The sequence below is a fragment of the Stegostoma tigrinum genome, chromosome 14, assembly GCF_030684315.1.
Source record: "Stegostoma tigrinum isolate sSteTig4 chromosome 14, sSteTig4.hap1, whole genome shotgun sequence".
In the NCBI taxonomy this organism is placed as follows: domain Eukaryota; kingdom Metazoa; phylum Chordata; class Chondrichthyes; order Orectolobiformes; family Stegostomatidae; genus Stegostoma; species Stegostoma tigrinum.
Window position 1 is genome coordinate 17,021,157 of NC_081367.1, and position 20,291 is coordinate 17,041,447.

Below are 20,291 nucleotides of genomic sequence, written 5' to 3' on the forward strand. Positions count from 1 at the left end.
CTGCTCTTTACAGACATTTACTAGTTCATTTTACAAGGCAATGCCTTCACCAATTACAGCCAACCTGCCTTCTTAAAAATCTATAAGTTTGGCAGCTGTCAGTCGTCATTACCTGGTACACTCTCCAATGCCACACCTCTACTAAACAAAATCCACTTCCCAACCAATCAACAGTCTCCTCTCATGCAGTATGAATATTTTTTCCCATTACATTTGACGCTTTTGCAAATTATCCTCATGAGTACAAGAGCATCTTTTTCTCAGCAATGCTTGTTCTCTATTGACACATTACGTGGATGCTTCAAACTATGACTCAGAAGAAGACATAACTCAATTGAATAGCCAGATTTTTGAATAGGGTTCAGTTTCAAACTCCAGAAGTTGTAAAGTATTATAACATGCATAGAAACATGATTATGCCATTCAGTTCATTGAGCCTTTTCCATCATTCACTGAGATTATGACCGGTCTACATATCATTTCTGTTTACCTACAAAGCCACATTTCACGTATCAATATAGGTCACTTGCAAGCACATGTACCTCTTGAGTCATGAGATTATGAACTTGAAGTTATCCGGCAGAGTCAGTTCACTATTGAAAAAATGGTGCACTGTCAGAGATGCTGCCTTTTGTATAAGATGCTCAATTGAAGCTCCCTTTGCTTTCCCAGTGTGATAAAGGTCCCGTAGTATTATTTTTTAAAAGCTTATTCAATTTTCCTTGTATTTATATCTGGTTAAATATCATTTGATAAAAAGTCACCATTGCTGTTTTTTTGGAACTTGCAGTTTGTGAATATTTTGATTTTTTTTCCCCTATAATAGGATACCTTTTGAAAATACTTAATGTTATAAAGTGAAGGTTGACCCACCTTTGAGAACTAAAACCGAAACACTCAAAGAAGAACATGTCACCCTATAATCTGTAAAAGGAGTGTGAAAAGTGGTGTAACCTGCCTTTCAGCAACTTTGAGTGGTTAAATACAATAAACCCCTGATACTCTACAGTAAACAAATAACAATTTATTTACCTAACTCAAACAGTGAATAAATTAACTAAGCCATTAATAAACCAAATAAATCCTTTCTAACTACTGTTCCCAAATAAAAAATGACTCTAATAGTATGCTGTTCCAGTAAATACAAAGTGCACTTATACAAAATAAAATTAAGAAAATAGAATTGAGCCTCTCGAAATTACAGCCAGGTTACATGTGTTCTGGAATGCTCTGTGCCTTTTCCATCTATTCTTCTCTCAGGAATGTTAACTAGTTATGCCTTGGGTACCTTTATTCCTTAGATGGTGCTTTCTGTAAGTCTCAGAGGAGTCTGTGAGAACCAGTAATTCTGTCTTGAGAGCTGAGGGCTGTTAACTCTGGCAGGTGGCAGTCAGCTCCCTTGTCTTTGCCCAACTGCCCCTTCTTTTATACCCTTGACGTCATATCAATTTCTTACAAAAGGATTGGTCCTATGTTGGCAAAACTATGAGATTTAATTTTAATTGGTTTTCGGTACCTAAGTGTCTGGTTTGAACTGATTGGTTAAATTCAAAACTTGTTGTCTTGGTAAAAACTGCTGCTTCGCCAGCAAACTGAATGGCTTTTTGATACAGACATTTCAATTTGGGTGCTCTCTGTGTACTTGCAAACTTTCAAGCTGCTGCTCACAGACATTATCTTTAATCACTAAACATGTAAAAAGCACATCATCTTTTAAAGTGACCATGCAACGCCTTCCCCCCGAGCATTTTACATTCACCAAATTCTAACCTTTCAAGCCACAAACACTCTACCCAACTTCACAACATTAATTAGCTTTAAAGCTAATGACGTCCTGAGACTGTAAAAGGTTGCAAATGCAAGTTGTTCTTGCTTTCCTTTCACGTCCCTTCCCTTCAAAAATAACCTATTGATCTCAGAGCCTCAAATGTTTGATACTAGAGCAGCCTCGACTCTACTTAATACCACACTATGATTTTAGAATCCCTACAATGTGGGAACAGGCCATTTGACCCATCAAGCCCACACTGACCCTCCTAACAGCATCCCACTGAGACCCACTCCCCATCCCTGTAACCCTGTATTTCCCATGGCTAACCCAGCCAGCCTACATAACCCTGAACATTACAGGCAATTTAGCATGGTCAGTCCACATAACCTGCACATCTTTGGACAGTGAGAGGAAACCCATGCAGACACAGGGAAAATATGCAAACTCCACACTGTTGCCCGAGATCAGAATTGAACCTGGGTCCCCAGTGCTGTAAGGCAGTCATGCTAACCCACTGTGCCACTCATATTGTCACAAGTAGAAATGCTATTTATGTGTTCTCTCACACACAATGCACTTAGGAGTCTGCAATAAGTCCCCATTATTGTGCATTTAAGGTGAAACAATTTGTATTTAGCCACTAGAAAGTCTTGTGTCCAATATTAATTTTGTGGGTTGTGAAATTATAATTTAAGATATAAGCTTATGAACATTTAACACATTCATTGGAAATCTCTTCCACTTCATTTATAGGAGTGATAAATCTGTTTTGCATGAGTTAGACCCTCTTAAGATAGCAAGTTGATATTGCAGCAAATTCAAGGTGGAGAGAGTAATGGATAGCTGGGTGTGACTGCAAGTCATAGCTCTGGGTTGAGATAGCGCCCTAAACCAAGGGAAGGAACTGTGATATACATCCATCACCTGTGTTCTGAAATCTGACCATTGCAGGGCAGATTTACAATATGTGTAGTGTAGGGCCATGTTAGTGTAGAGTATTTGATTATTTCATTTTAATTTGAAGTCTTTGTTTGCTAACAGAAATTAACATTGCAGGTGTCAATAGCTTGTATGTTGCTAATTGTGAAAGATGAAAGAATTTGTGATTTTGAAGTTATTACCTGAAGCTTGTGAAGGGTACTTAACATTTGATATAGAATTAATCAAAATACATGTGGAAGAAAATGAGCACATAATTTTAAGATGCTCACTAGTGTTAGCAAAAACACTCAAGAATAATCAAAGAGATGCAGCATGAATTGTATTGCTTTAGACCATAAGAGGTAGGAGCAGAGATCCATTCGGCCGATTGACCCTGCTCCACCATTCAGTGAAATCATGGCTGATCTGAATCCATTTTTGCCTTTATCTCCATAACCTTTGATTTCCTCATTGATTAAAAATTCATCCGTCTCAACCTTGAGTATACCTAAAACCCAGCTCCTTTAGAACTCTAAAGTGTTCCACAGACTCACTACTCTCTAAGAAGAGAAATTCCTCCTCATCTCTGTCCTAACAGGGTGCCCCCTTACTCTGAGATTATGCCACACTGGGAAAATAGCAGTGCCTATCCTGTCAAGCTATCTAAGCACCACATATGTTTTAATAAGGTTGTCTCTCTTTCCAGTGAGTACAAGCCCAACCGTCTCAACCTCTCCTCATAAGCAATCCCTCCACATCCACGAACAACCAAGTGAACCTTCCCTGCACTGCCTCCAGTATGTCAGTATCTCTTTTCTTAGATAATGGAACCAAGACTGTTCACAGCATTCTCAATATGATCTAATTGGTGCCTTGTATATCTTCAGCAAGACTTTCCTATTTTTACACTCCATTTCCTTTGATGCAAAGGCCAACATTCAAGTTGCCTTCACTATTATCTGCTGAACTTGTATGCTAATTATTGAGATTTTTGCCCAAGGACTCTTAAATCCCTCTGTGCTGCAATCTATCCCAATTTCAATAATAGTAAGCTTCTGTATTCTTCCTGTCAAAATGCATACCATCGCACATTTCCATATGATGTTCTATCTGTTCAATCCGTATTACAGATTGTGCCAACTCACTTAGCCTGTATATTCCTCAGTAGACACTGCTTGCTTCCCACCTATTTTTGCATATCCACTAACTTGGTGATAGTACGTGCATTTCTGTCATCCAAGTTATTCACATCCATTGTGAATAATTGTGGTCCAGCACTGATTCCTGTGGCATACGACTCATACAGGTTGCTATCCTGAAAATGTCCTCTTATCCCAACCCTGTATCTTCTATTAGTTGGCCAATCTTCTGTCAGTGTTAATATACTACCCTGAACACCATGGGCTCATAGCATATGAAGTAGCCTAATGTGCTGTATCTCATCAAACGTCTTTTGGAATTCCAAACATATTACATCTAATGATTCCCTTTTATCTAACCTGCATGTTACCTTCGTGAAGAACTTTACTATATATGCCAGGCGTGATTTCATCTTCATGATGACCCATGCTTATTTATATGATGTATTTCTGAATGCTCTGTTATCACGAGCCTATTGTTATCTGTTTTGTCTCCTTACCTATAGTTACCTGTTTTTGTCTCCTTGCCTTTTTGAATGAGGGTGTTACATTAACAGTTTTCTAATTCTCTGGGACCTTTCAAAATCGATGGATTCTTGGAAGATTACTACCAATGCATCCACTATCTCTGCAGTTACTTCCTTTAATATCCTAGGATACAATACGTCAGGCCCAGGAAACCTATCAGTCTTCGATCCTATTAGTTTCCATAGAACGTCTTCTCTGGAGATTTACTGGATTCATCTCTTAATTAATTATTTGGTACTTTTAAAATATTGTTAGTGTCTTCAAGAAAACTGATGATTGTCAGTTTTTAAACTATTTGCAAGTTTATTTTCTTCCTATTGTTTGTTTTTTTTTTGTTGGTGTATTAAAACTTTCCCAATACTCTGGGTTATCACTAATCTTTGCCATATTGTTTGTTGTTTCTTGCACGTTGATCCTATCTTTAATTTCCTTGGCTAACTACAGTTGCTTTATCCCTTTCCCACAATCCTTTCTCCTCACCAGGATATAACTTTGTAGTGAGTCATGAACTGCTTACATTGTTCCTCAAGCATTTTTTTTGCTAAACTCCTTTTACAGTCCACACCATCTAACACTGCCATCGTCCCTTCCGTAATTGCTAACATTTGTTCATTTGCCAATTTTAACCAATTAAATCAGCCCATTCCCTCCATACGGTTCAATCAAATATATATTACTGTTATCAAGCCCAACATCAAATCACTTACAAATGGAATGTGAGAGTATGTTTTAATCAGTTGATCAGCAGATTTATTGCCAGGGCCATTGGAAACACTTGTCTCTGCATGACAATCACTTACTTGGCCTTTTCAAATGTTATATAGCCTGTTCATCTAATGGTGGGTTCTGTTTCTGCTGTAATTTGACTTTAATCTATGCTGTACATAAGGCTATTTTTCAATTTAGAAATACTTTATGTTCTTCATGCTGCTTTGGGAATTTGTACTGAAGTGCACTCTCAATCCCCATAGTATGAGGATACTCTTCTGAATGAATTAAACCCACTGTCAATGTGAGCCTTTCTGTTGTATTATTTGCTTTGAAAAATTTCTGTCTTATCAGATAGATACTGACACATCCTATCCAATTTTGTTTCACATAATTTCATTTCCAGCCCTTCACTGGAAGAAATAACTCAATGCTGATTAGAAATGAAAACCTATTTCTTCTTGTTCACAGTTCTCAGAGATCTTTTCTTTATTATTTTGGACTGTGATTCAATGATGTACTTTGCAACATGATTATTTGTTATTCGAAAAACAATGTTCACTTTTTTTTCACTTACAGCAATGTAAATATCTCTGTTGTTCCCTGTTGGCGATAGCAGCGCACTTAGAAAATTATATTTCAATTACAACAGTGACAAGATAATTGGATGTCTTCACAACTGATGTTAAACTTGAATTGACTAGTACTGACATCATTAAGCATTCGAAAAACAATATTCACTTATTTTTCACTTACGGCAATGTAAATCTCTCTCTTGTTCCCTGTTAGCAATATCAGTGCACTTAGAGAAATATATTTCAATTACAATAGTGACGAGATAATTGGATGCCTTCACAGCTAATGTCAAATTTGGCTTGACTAGCACTGACATCATTAAGTAATGAAACACTGAATTCAATTTTTGTTCTCATGTAAATTCATGATTTCTTAAGTCACATTATTGCTTCTCTTTTTCTCCCACTTCCAGTTGGTCCTTGAGAAACGCAAGAAATTCTGCTAACATTGAATACGTCTGTTGAATCCTGAAGCACATCTGCTGCACACATTTGGAACTCAGCAGGTGACTCCATCCTATGACAAGATTTATTTATGCTTGAGTGTCTCTTTTTGGATTGTGATGCCATTTCAATGCTTTGACAGGCCTGTGTCGAGGCCATATGGCCACCGATTGAGAATGGATACTGACACCTTGACTGCCGTGAACTTTACATCAATTTCCTAAATGAAGCAGATAACATTGCCCAATGACATGTGATCCTCTGACTCAGATAGGCCTTGACTAACACAGTAATACCAGCTGCAGTTTGACCACATATCTCATTCCAAGCCTCAAAAGGCTTGTGAGAGCCAAGTGCTTAGATCTTACATCAATAGTTACAACCTGATTTGTTCTTGGAAAATACTAAAGATATTTAGATTTCTGCTGAGAATGACACAATTGGAACTGTCATGGCGATCTATTTAATGGGTTAATGCAACTAAAGCTGTAAGTCACCTTCTGATTCACAGGTGGAAGCTAACTTCCTGTAATTCTCCACAATGGCAGCAACATACAGACTTGTTGTTAGCACCGTGAACTCTTATAACAGCATTTTAATTGATCAACGTTTCCAGCATACTGTACATTACTGTAATGGGTCCTGTCGAGCCTTCCTGAATGCTGCTGGCATTGATTGCAATGTGATCCACCATGCCATCTGTTCAGAGCTGCTGAGTCATTCACCCCTTCCCTCTTCCAACCCAAGGTTGGCGAGTGTGCAGGACTTAACCCACGGGTTTCTAACTGCTGAAAACATGGCAGCTTCTGCTGACATCGCTACTGACGATGGGCACCAGCTTCTGCCTGGTGCTACCAGGGTCAAAAAGGGAATGGGTACACAAGGTATATCCAATCTAAAAGACATCACCGGTGATGCCATCAATCTGGCCAGTGGCAAAATTAAAGAGTTTTCATTCGAAAAACTGAAGTGCCCTACAAGCCATGTGACTTTCAGGAAAGGAAGAAAAGTAAAACCAGATGTGTCCTGCAGAAAATCTGCTGACTTTGATATAATATACAGCCATGTTGGCAGCAATGAAAACTGTCCACCTTTTGGCTTTGCACAAAAATCAGCCTTTGAGCAAAAAGAGCCGAACCTTATGACATTACATGAACAAAATATCACCAATGCCGCACAGCTATACCTTCAAAGCCTCTCAGAAGACAATTTCATCACCAAATTTTTAGGAAAACACAAAGCAGATAGTTCAGATTCAGGAGAGGACATAAGGATTTGCTTAGATATTTTGTTGAAATGCTCAGAAGACCTAAAGAAATGTACAGAGATAATTAAGAAATGCATTAAGAGCAAGTCCCATAACAATGATAACAGTGATGCCAGCAATAATTCTGATCTAATCTACAAAAATGTGATGGCACGACTCTCAAGCTACCTGAAGAAGTTGCCTTTTGAACTTGAACATGGGTTATCTGGACGGGGCAATCAGCATGATCTCGCTGAACTGGTAAACAGCCTGCACAGTTTGCAGCAAATGCCATATCCACCATTTGGGAATGATCAACCACCCAGATATGAGGATGTTGTCCAGGCATCGCCATCCCTATCTATCAATCTACCTCTTCCTTCAGTCGATACTCCAGTTGTCCATAAATCTACCGACAGCAATGGTAAGATGCCTATGGAAAATGATTATGGCCCTTCGTATAATGGCTGTCATCAAGAGAATGGTACCCAACAACATAGTTCAACTGCTGTAACTCAATCCCAAGTACTACCTCATGTAAGTCCACTAAATCACTCTGACACTTGTTCCTCTCAAGATTCATTTCTGTCCAGGAATGTTGATGGTATTTCTAAGATACAAATGGAGCCTCTTTATATTCAAGAGGATTGTGACTTTGATCAGGTTTTGGAGCAGAAATCAAGAGACAAGGATTACTTAAGATTTCAAATGGCTGAAAAATATCTTCAGCCTCAAAAACAGGTCTCTCCTGACATTTGCAGGAGAGCAGGAGATGATACTATTAAAATGGGTGATAATTTGGGAGAAAATAGTTTGCGTGTACAGCCAACATCTGAATTTCCCAGCCTCTTAAAAAATGTAAGTAAAAACCATAATTCCATGGAGACTTCAATAACAAGAGCAAAAACTAAATTAGAAAATGATAAGGCAATGCAACAAGAGGACATTGAAAAGCTACTGATGGATTTAGAATCCTTTTCTCAAACCATAAACTCCAGGCATGAATATGATTCTTCTCGAAACAATGATATTGACATGAAGAATTATAGTGAACAATCAGGACAAGTTAATTTCTTGACCACTGAGTCAGGAAGTAAACACTTAGAAGTGCCATCCAGTGAAACTGTGCCATTGCCTTCCTCCACAAATGGAACTAATGAAACTAAAAATAACAAAAATGAAGAGGATGATGCAGCCTTGCTCTTACGCATTTTGGAGAGTATTGAGGGCTTTGCTCAGGAGTTGGTTGAACATGGGAGTAGTAAGGGTATCTTGGCAAGAGAAACAGAAGTAATGCGGATACTCCAAGATACGCTATCACAGGCTTCTGACTCTTGCAAATCTGCACACTCTGCATCGCCTATCGTAAATAAAGATACAGGCTCACACCTATCGGTTCAACAGACACCAGAGGTAATCAAGGTAAGACTGAAACTATATAAAGTCTTCTTCATTTGTTAAGGTTCACATAATTTCAAATTACTCCGGATATCAGCAAGGGGAAATTTAAAACGACTCCATTCCTTCATTCTTTTGTTCAGAATTATTTTGAGTGATTGAGTGATGCTCTCTTTCACCATACATAAACAAACACTTTGGAAAGCTTATTTTTATTTTGTTGCTCTCTCTGATGATTTTGTTGCACTCACCAGTGAATTGATGGTGATCATTACTGACTCACTTGATTATGTTAACCAATGTTGTATTTCAAAGCTTGAATATTAAACTTGAATGTAGCGTGTTATCCAGAGTCATTTGTGGAACTTGCAAGTGAGGATCATGCTGTGTCCTTCCAAGAACATACCAGAATTCTTTCTATTTCAGACCTGGAACTCCTGATTTATATATAGCCACTAGACTCCTGCAATTTTTAGAGTACAGAGGTCACTGATCATGCTAATCCATGGAACTGTAACAAATTAATTGGTAATTGAGTCTGCTAGGTTGCTTTAGAATTTCATCTTGGTGCAAAAACTGAAAGAGTTTGATTAATTTCTTCTGGGGTATAGAATGGAAATATGCTCTTTTATTTTGAGTAGAAGAAGAATCATTTGAGAAATAGAAGTACTTCTTCAATCTCTATTCAAAATTAAAGATGTCCGAAGATATAAGAGTGTACTTCAAATGCGCATCAATGCATTGAACAACTGTCCCAGAGGAAATGGGAAAAGAGTGAGTTAGCGTGACTGTTGCGAATGACATGTCAGGGTGAAATTGGTCAATGGCTGTTGTAGAAACTGAACGGTTTACGTTCCGTCTGACTTCTGATATCATTCAATGCAAAAGATACTTAAGTGTGGCATTAACAGTTTACTGCCTCTCCAACATTTATTTTGTACCAATCCCTTTCCTGTACTGCCAATCCTCCCACCCTTTGCCCCACAATAGTTGAATGAATTAAGATGGAAAGTCCTCTTCTGGTTCTAGTGAAAATTAAAATTAATTCTTTGTAACAATTGAACTGACTGGCTGTGCTCAAACAGAAATTTTCTGAATTAACTAAATTTGCAGATCATTGTGAAGGTTTACTTCAGCTATAATCTTATTGAGTGGTGAAATGAGCTCAAAGAGGCCAGTAGCCTACTCTTGTTCCTTTTTTGTATTCATTATGTGTTATATTAGTCAAAAAATAGTCTAATCAAAATCATACAAAATTTTGAGAGGGGATTTTTGCACACCAAACAGGGTTTTCCACTATTTTTTTAGAAGTACAAAATGCATCAAATTTTACATGTGTTAAATTTGGCTATAAGATCATGAACAGGTAGCATAGTTACTGGAGTGTAGTTGCTATATTACTAGAGGTGTAATTTCATGGCTTGTTGAACTGATAGCCTCAAGAAACGAGTTCAGATTGCACCATTGCAGTTTAGGAATTGAAAACAAAAGGCTTGGATCGATAAAAATGAACATGCAGCTTCAGATAGTTGCTTATGTTCTTCAGAGTTGGAAAGCTACCATAATGACACCCAATGTTATGGGAGTATCAGATCAATGTTAGGTGATACATTTACTCGCCTTGCAAGCCAGTCAGTCATACAAAAAATATCAGTTGATGAGGATCAAGTAAAAGGCTCACCACCACCTCAGGATGACAAGCAAAGAGTAATGAATGCTTGCTGTACCAACGTCATCCATCTCATGACTGAATAACTTAAATTGCTTTTTGAAAACTTTCCTTTATTGCATAATTGTTTCTTATTTTGTTAATGGAAGGAGCAGTGAGGCATGTCAGATCATTATTGTAGCTCATATGCAAACTGTTACTAACTCATGCATTGGATTTGCATTCAAATATTCTAAATGTCCAGTTCAACAATCTTATATGTAGTGACCCACACTTATAAGTTCAAGTAAGCTTCTGTCTGACTGAGCCAAATGGCCACCAAAAAAAGCTTGTCTTCATAGATAACCTTCATACTGAAAGGTCTCATTATATAAAGTTTTGAGAGGGAAGCAGAATTTGTTTTCATTATGCAATCATTATTATTGTCATATTATTGCACCATCTCCTTTTAGACATAGAAAAGCCAGCATTACTTTGTTAATCGCACATCTGTAAAACCATTTCTTTTCTGCACTTAGCTTGTAACATACACTGAAGCATCACATTACTGCACACAGTATTAGCTGTCAATAGTGACTCATTGTTAAATGTGTCTTCAAAAGCTGTCCATCCTTCACACAGGCTACTAAACTGCTTGAGGATTTCTTAACCACATTGGTGGAAAACCTGTTTAATTGGTATCAAACAATTATTCATACAGGCATTCTTAAATTTGTGACGAATGATGAGAGACGAAAATCTTCCTCAAGTTGTCAATTTTTGACTGTGACTCATTCTGCTTTTATTGTTTAATTGTTAATTTCAATTCATTGAATAAATTCCAGTATAAACATTAAAGGAATATCACTCAGAGCAGCAGATATTAGTTTGGCTTAAGCATTGATACTGTGACAACTTCAAAGAAACATAAGGAGGGAATAGTTATTGCATCGGTAGAAGATATTGACTTTGACTTTCAAAGGATTCTTTGCAGTCTTCATGTTGATGGAATCGTTTGCAGTATTTCAGGTGTATATTGCTGCAAATCTTGACACATTTAATATGTCTCTTTGTATGGGGAAAAGTTGAAAGTAGAATCGGAGCTAAATATTTTCATTATTTTTAATATTTTAAGATCTGCGTAAAAAGTTGCAATTGGAGACAAATTAAAACACCAACCATCAATTCAACAAGCACCATGTTCTAATGGATTTCAGATTTTCAAACAAATTTAGACGTGTGTAAATTTCAAATAGTTATTCAGTGTAATTCTTTAATTTTTTTATTTCTTTGGATTCTCATTTTGAGATGACTAAACAACATTGTTCCACAGAAACACAAAGTTGATGTATTAATCATCAGATATTGATTTTCTCTGCGAACTTTTAAAATACTCATTGGGATTTCACTATAAAACCTAAACTGCTGGGAACACAGGTGCTTTTAGTTTGCAAGCTTGTACTATTCTCAGCTGGGTTGGTGGACAATGAGAGAAAAAAATATCGGTAAAGGGATTAAAGAACTGATGACAATGCTTGTCAACAATACCAACATGCCCCGATGATTAAATGTTTTATCTTGAACTAAGTTTTTAGCAGTGAATATGCCCTAATAAAGTACATTATCCCATTATACTGCCTTTTGCAATATGGATTATGTGCACAATTGGACACAATGATGTCAATGTCGGGTAATGTAAATGACATCTGCTGTACACATGGATACTTCTGCCATAAATTGCACAACATTCCAGATAGGTAAAGGTACCATATTATGACACTATCAGTGTACAACCTTAAACTGATGTCAGTGCTGCAATTTTGGAGCTTCACTAGCCAAACAATAACCTTTCTTGATTTTGTGAAGTTGAATATGTGTTTTGCAGCATAAAGGATCTGTCTTCACCAATGCTATTTAAAGGGATTATCAACTACTTGTAGATTAGTTGCTGATTGATTATTGTCTCCCCAAACTCTTAGTAGAATTCTACAGTAAAGCCAAGACATAATCATCCTCACAACAAGTTGGAAAATTGTCTGGGTTTTTCCTGTACACAAAAAGCACACAAATCCCTCATAGCCAGTTACTGTCCTAACAGTCTTCTTGTGATCTTCAACAAAGTGATGGAAAGTGGCATCAATATGCTATCAACTTGTTTAACAATAACTTGCTGACTGATGCGCAGTTTGGGTTCCACCAGGGACACTCAGGCCCTGACCTCATTAAAGTCTTAGTTAAATCATGGACAAAAGAGCTGAATTGCAGAAGTGACAACCCTTGACATAAAGGTCATATTTGACTGGATGTGACATCAAACAGCACTGGCAAAAGTGGAGTCAGTGTCAATCAGGGAAAGCTCTCCACTGGTTGAAGACATAGACAACACAGTGTGGAGTTGGAGGAGCACAGCAGGCCTGGCAGCATCAGAGGAGCAGGAAAGTTGACATTTCAGGTCAGGACCCTTCAAAATGTCAACTTTCCTGCGGCTCTGATGCTACCTGGCTTGATGTGTTCCTCTAACACCATACTGTGCTGTCCCTGAGTCCAGCATCTGCAGTTTTTGCTATCTCTGACTGGTTGGAGACATACCTGGTACAAAATGAAGATGGTTATAGTTGTTGGAGGTCAGTCATTTCAGCTCCAGGACTTCTCTCCAGGCATTTCACAGGTTAATGCCCTTGGCCCAACCATGTAGCATCAGTTACCTTCCCTCTATCATAAGTTCATAAGGGAGGATGTTTGCCAATGATGGCAGAATGTTCAGCACCACTCACAACTCTTCAGATATTGATGCAGTCCATGACTAAACGACTAAATGCAGCAAGCCCTGGATTATATGATATCCAGATAATCAGTCTTTTTTCAAGGTTGGATTCGTGGATGCAGTCATTCTCTTGCCTCTGTGCACACGACACTCAAAAAAAAATCTAGGCCTCCAATTTTGAATTTTCAGTCACCAAGTACATAGTAACATTCAAGTAAATTGACTAATGGTAAACTTGGGCAAAAGTTAAAATACACTGATTCACTTTCTGTTGAAGGGCTAGAAACAGCAAATGCAATTTTGTAAGCTGCAGTGTAATAACACTGTTAATGAGCTGAATTCACCATTAAACCGATAATGAAGAACAAGTACTGCCTCAAGCGCCAACAAGAAAATACCTACAATCTGATATTGCACAGAACTCTTGTGGTACAGTAGTAATGCCCTTCCCTGTGAGTCAGGAAACCTAGGTCCAAGTCAACCTTCTCCAGAAGTGGGTAAAAGCATTAGTGGACAGATTTACTACAAAATATATTTAATGTTGTGCAGTTTTGTGCTGCAGTATAGGAATCACTCACATTCACAAAAGTCACCGAATTAATTGTGGTATACTTTGAGACCATTCTATGAGCTTTGCCCTGGTAAATACAATGAAATATATCTTCATTTCTCCATGAAATTAAATTACAGGGATTTGAATCTGCTGCTCAAAAATCACTTCAATAAAAGTAAAAATCTTTATCAGGAAATTAAGGACACTGTGTTAACCTATAACAGGTTTACATGTAGCTAAATCAGTTGAAATTTGCTTCTATGATTTTCAGCAGTCATTTTTAATTAGTGTCCAAAATTCAAGCACTTGTTATCCCTAATTTATGAAGGACACAAAGTCTAACAAAGTAGTCCACAGTATATTGTAGCTGCCTTTGGAGCCAAACAGAAATAATCATCTAGCAAACAGATTTATTCCACCAATTAGACAATGTGATCTATGCAGTGCTGATATAACTTCATTATCAAGCCAATTGAACATTAAAATCCAAATAACCAGAGATGGTTTGGAAGAATTCAAGAATCTCAACAATCCTGTGGATTTGATAGAAAGCAATCTGTGGACATTTGGCTGTGTTGGTATGCTTTGCCAGATAATGTAATGCATCCTGACCTTTGACCACAAATAATATTGAAGCTTATACGCAAGAGAAGTTCATGTTCGAGGACATATTTATTTGGATCATAGTGAAATTGTCCTGTACAGGGTTTATAGCATGGAGGAATCTGTTAAATTCACCCTGACTCTTGAAAAGAACAGGCCATATATTTTTTCAATAATACCTGAAATATGCTCATTTCAATCCACTGATGATCAAATTTGAAAGATCGCTTAGCAGATAACACTATAGTCAAATTTAATTTTATTGTCTCATTACAGCAATGCTGGTAACAGCCAGTGCATAATCTGCATAATCACTCATGGGCACTTTAAAATCAGTTACCATTGCATGAAAAATATTATATATATTTTATATGGAAAAGGCATTCAGGTTTCTTATTTTTAATGTGGTTTATTGTTCAGGTGTAATCATTGATAGAGTGAACACTCCTGTCAACGTTTGAATGCACAAATCTGATTGTGCTATGTCATCTTTCTGCTAAGGTGTGATCTGTTTACTTTTCAGCAACATTTTAATCTTAGATCTATGAGCAATCCCACGGATGCCGTTTATGTTGCTGAAGAGGGCAGCTGTTGCTTGAGGTCTCACTGTTGTGACACAGTGATGCTGCATCTTTGGGTCTTTTTGGCTGAGGGAAGCAAGTAGCAAAGACTGGCAACACAGCTGAGTAACGGAAATACTATGGGACTTGAATATATCGAATTGAAGTAGGGTGCCATTGCCTGTGTCAATGTGGAAGGTATTAATGAGTATTGCGGTGATTTTTGTAGCTTGGTATTTCCATTTGAGATCAGAATTTGAATGCTTGTTTACTTTTGTCACAGTAGCCATGTATTTAGTTTTGGATTGCCAAAGGACTGTTCTTGACATTTTCTTTTACACAACGTTCCTTGTTACCTGCTGAAGTTCCATTTTTCATAAAGTAATTACTGAACTGTGTCTTATGTCCTAATAACTCTGCATGTTTGGCTCTAGTATAGTATAATGATAGTTCTTAATATTGATATGCATGTGGTATATCTCTGAAAGACATCATTGTCAGCTGACGGAAAGGTCACCATATGGGCAGTTTGCAGGAGTCATTTGCAGCATGGGGAGTCCCATTTGTTTACTTCTAAATATGATGGCTGCAGATTGTTTTTAAACATATTTTTAACTTAGGAAACCTTTTGGTAATCTAAAAACAGAATCCAATCTGCATTACTTTTGTAATAACCAGATCTGCTTACTGTGTATATACTGCATTACTAGATCACCAATATCCATGAAAAGGCAATTACCAGATACACAGCAACTCAGCTTTTCTTCTTGCAGTTCAATAAAATCAAACTCATTTTCTAGCTTGTACATAACTTTTAAGTTGCAACAACTATTTTAATAATTTTCTGAATGTTCCTGCTTGTTTTGTTAGGAAGAACTCCAAAGCTGATCTCAGTGCTTAGCGAAGACACCTCTAGACTTTTGTACCTAAATTATATTCCAAATTTGAGGTCTGGAAATGATAGTGATTTCTAGCACATGTTTTCACATCCAGTTGTCGTAACCTTGCTGAAAAACTTTGAAGATAAAATGCCTGGTTAATGTATGTTGAACATAAGTGAGATGTCATAAATCTCTGTAGACGTAGAGTCATAGAGATATGCAGCATGGAAACAGACCCTTCAGTCAAACTCGTCTATGCCTATCAGATGTCCAAATCTAATCCCATTTGCCAGCACTTGGCCTGTATCCCTCTAAACCCTTGCTATTCATAGACCCATCTAGATGCCTTTTAAATGTTGTAATTGTATCAGCCTTCGCCACTTCCAAGGGTAGCGCATTCCACACACGCAACATCCTCTGCAATATTCTGACCAAATGACTTACTCAAGATGTCATGCAGAATTATCCAGGCACCTCATTTCCACGAATGGCTACTGATCAATTACTAATGCATAAGTGATGTGTCAGTTTATGTGAAGCTTTAGACTAGTATCAGCTTGAAAGGGGAAAGCCTTAATTCTGAAAGAAACTCAAACAAATGAAATGTAAGAGATCTTCTCCTCTCTATGTTCGCAATTATGAATTGCCATACATTCCCTTGTTTTCTTTTTCAATTTTCCCATCTCTTTCCTTGCTGAATTGTTGCAGTTTAATACTTGGAGATGACACAATGGATGCCAACCACCCTCTAATTCTTCATCAGTTTTATTTATCATGATGTTCGACACTAAGTGTGCAGGAGTGGGTCAATACAACCAAACCAGTCTTATCATTATCTGACATCTATATGAGTCCATCAAGCAACTTGGGCCACGGGACAATAGGAATGAGAAACTCAGTTCATTTTCCACCTATTAGTTCAGCTCTGAAGGGCAAACTATGTTTTTTTTCACCAAAATCCACAGACTGCACACAGAATAACACCAGATTAACACTTGCAGCCATGTACCATGTGCAAATTCTTGTACATTCTACAGGTGGTCATAACATCTCCATTTTTAAATAGGTTGATCCAATAAAAAGGCATCTATAAAAAGATTTGTAAAATTATGTAAACAGTACATTTGTCAAAGTAAAAGCATTGGTCCCAACATGCCATTTGTTTTTTTTTAAATGAAAAAATCCTTTAAATTGAAGCATAATTTGATTTTAGAATCAAAGCTTTTGTGGAAACCCTTTAATCTTGGCTCTTGAGGTTGTCTGTAACCTATTCAGTGATTTTTCTTTGTAAGAGTTTTAAGTTGAAAATTACTAAGAGCCCTGAAACCATGTATTAGTCACTCAACAATGTTTGATCTGCTAAGCGACAGAGCTGCTCCTTTCAGGGATTCTACTTTCCACATGTAAAGTGTCTCACACCCTTCTTACAATGCTCTCTTCTGCATTTGCAGCTACAATCAGTGCCTGTTTCCTATTGCACTGCTATCTTACTGTCCACAAACTTTGTTGACAAAGTTCAAATAAAGTGCAACCAATTCATTCACCTAATGTGCGAGTGATGTTGGTATCCTTTCCCACAGTCCTTTCTCTTAGTGCTGGTGTGTTGAGTACAATTATCCCCTATCCTGTGTCATTTTCTAACTGATTGCCCTTTTAATGTAATGTGCACTATCTGGCAGGCTCCTGGTTGCCATGCAGTGGGAACAGTGTGGGATTTAGGTGGCCCTGTGATGAACTTTGTTTGTTAGCATTGATATACTGGCACTGCCACTCTCTGGCATTTTCTGTATGGGACTCTCTTGGCTTGACCTTGAGATGAATGCCTAATCCAGTGATATGATTAGTGCTGGGTGTTGTCTCATCATATCAACCCCGTTTGTAAGCAATTATTTCTCCCTAACAGTTTGACAGCAGACAGTGAACATTTTTTTAGATTTGAGCCAAGGCATTCTTGAGATATTTGAATACAAATCCTTTTGTTCATAAAGATAGAATTTGCCCACCTTTGCTATTATTTTTGTGGGTGTCCTACTGATAATGGCTAAATAGGCAGGAGGAAATACCACGAGATGGTGAATGCAATGACAATCTGGACACAAGATTCCAGGGAGGTTACAATCAGGTGGGGAGTGAGTCTCGCATTTGGACAATGGGTGGGCAAAGGTAGCCTTTTGTGTTTGGTGAGGTGGGGGAAGAGGGTTGGTGCTAGTGATTGTGACCAAAGAAGCTTAAGGTTTCCTTGAGCAGACTGGGGTTCGACAGGGAGAGTGAGGGAGCATTCCTGTCCCTTGCACAAGGAGATCTGACAAAAAGTCTACACTACGGTAATGGAAGCTGTCACTGAAAACTCATGAAAACTGGGCTCCCAGTACCATCATTGTGTGCTAGAAATCTAATTTGAATGCATTAATAAACATCTCACCTTTCCATAGCACGATACTGTGATATATTCAGCACTGTTTACTCCACGGGTCCAGGCAGGAGGACTGGGGAGAGGGTTGACTTTGAAGTGAACAACTCTCCATTTTCTAAATATCAAGCTTTTGGGTTCTCCCAGCTGACAATGTTGCTGTTGAACTGATCGTCAAATGTCACATCAGTGTGCCTTCTCCATTGGCCCTGCAGTAGAGGCTCACAGAAAGTACGCATGCTAACCCAGTCTGGGAATATTTGAAGTTAAAAGTCAGGCAATCCATTCCTGAAAGCATTTTGAATGCAGCATTAATGTCTTTTTTTGTGTCTGCATTGCAATCTCTGAGTTTGCACAATTACATTGCACAATGAAATGAAAATAAAAAGTCATCGCACAGACCGTCTTATTTTCCACCTTCTAATACAATAACTAATTTGTTCAGTCACGAGCCCTTATAATTATAAAAATTCCTGTTATTTACCTAAACCAGGATGGAGGCACTTAAAATCAGAATCATTTTCATATTAGTAAGCTCTTCTTCAAGTCATTTCATAGCTCTCTACTTTGACCAACAAGGGAAGATGGATGGGCTTATGTTGTAGAAAGCCTACATAGTTCAGAATTCCACTGGAGACACTCTGTCGCCACTGTGAAAACCAAAACGTACATCTCCTGAGGTCATTAGTGGGTGTTAGAATACCTTCTCAGAATATGATCTGCTTCTGGCATGAGCAAGGTATGAAAACTTACGCTGACAGTCTGTTATAGAGCCTTGTGCCTACGAGTAAACTGGACGTGCTAATCTCAGTAGTTAACGAGCAGCTTGTTGCATGCATGATAATCCACAGGACATTGCCCCCTCAAACTGTCAGTAAAGCTTTAACCATGACGTTAGTGCAATAGTTACAAAAGGATTGTGTTATCTGTAACTTGTTTCTTCCCATGGGAGAAACTTTGACAGTTGGCTTTTCAACAAATTGCAGTACTCAATCATTGTAATTGGCATTTAGTAGCTGGGGAAAAAGTAAATATTTTAAGTGTTGTCAGTATTTGCAGTGTTAAGATTGGTGCCTCAAATCAATGTACTCAAATTAATTAAGTTAAATAAATTGAGACTTAGTACTGCTGCAAGGTTGAATTATTTCAACAGATTATTTACAAATGTGTGCTCTACTGTCCCTTCCCCTATTTGAGCTTAACGAGAGTGGTAACCATCAGGCATGCATTTATTTCCTTCTGAATCAGCAAATCCAGTGCTTTCCAGGCCAGTCTCCTGTTTACTCCCATCTATAAACTTGAGTTCGTTTTGAATTCTGGTGCAGATATTCTGAACCATATTGTCCCATTCACCCAGCCCCCAGAATCCAGCTCCACACTTTGTTATCTTGGATTCTCCAGCATCTGCAGTTCCCATTATCTCTGATTGACCTACCTTGGCTTTCAGTCCAGCAAGCTTCCATCTTGAAATTCTCCTCATTGCAGTCAAGTTCCTCCACAATCTCTCCCCTTTCTATATCTGTAACTTTCAACAGTTCTATAAGCTTTCCTTTCCACAAAAACAAAAACTGTTTAGATTTAACCTGACCAGTTAGGGTCTCCTCTTGATCATGAGTAAACTGATGGGAAGTGTCATCAACAATATTAGCAAATAGAATGTGCTCAGAAATAAACTGCTCATTGACACGTTTTTGGGTTCCACTAGGGTCACTAAGTTCCTGCCCTCATCACAGCCTTGGTTCCTGGTTAATGTTGCTTCCACAGACAAGTACCTTATTTTGTTCTCCTGAATTCTACCTATCATGAGGTATAGTTATGATATGCCTGTACTGTACTTTTGAGGTTGATCTACCTGGCTAGATTGTCCCCAGTCTGAGTCTGGTCAACTCTTTCTTTACCTTATCTAACAGTGACTATTATCTGACTCCCAGGAATTCCATCAAGCTTTTTTATTTGCATATTAATGTGCAGAATACTGAGTTTTGACTCTCCAGCACAGTGCTCCAATTCTCTCCTCAGAATCTTGGCAATGTGAAACTGTTTCAACATCAGATTGTCAGCAAGAGACCTAGTAATGAAATAAGGAGAAACTTCTTCACTCAGAGTTGTTAGGATGCGAATGTGTTGCCTAGGAGTGTGGTG

At 37.9% G+C, this 20,291-nt stretch overlaps 1 protein-coding gene across 4 annotated transcripts in view; it reads left to right on the plus strand.

The window, feature by feature from the left end:
• ppp2r3a (protein phosphatase 2, regulatory subunit B'', alpha) overlaps positions 1-20,291 on the plus strand; it is a 307,995-nt gene that overhangs the window by 157,388 nt on the left and 130,316 nt on the right. For 2 of the 4 annotated variants that reach the window (XM_048542153.2, XM_048542154.2), the window contains one exon: positions 6,056-8,754. The exons of the other annotated variants lie outside the window; for them this stretch is intronic. In XM_048542153.2, the coding sequence (XP_048398110.1) occupies positions 6,628-8,754 (2,127 nt within the window). In that variant the 5' untranslated portion in view covers positions 6,056-6,627. The remainder of the gene's footprint in view (positions 1-6,055; positions 8,755-20,291) is intronic. 4 annotated transcript variants of the gene reach the window in all.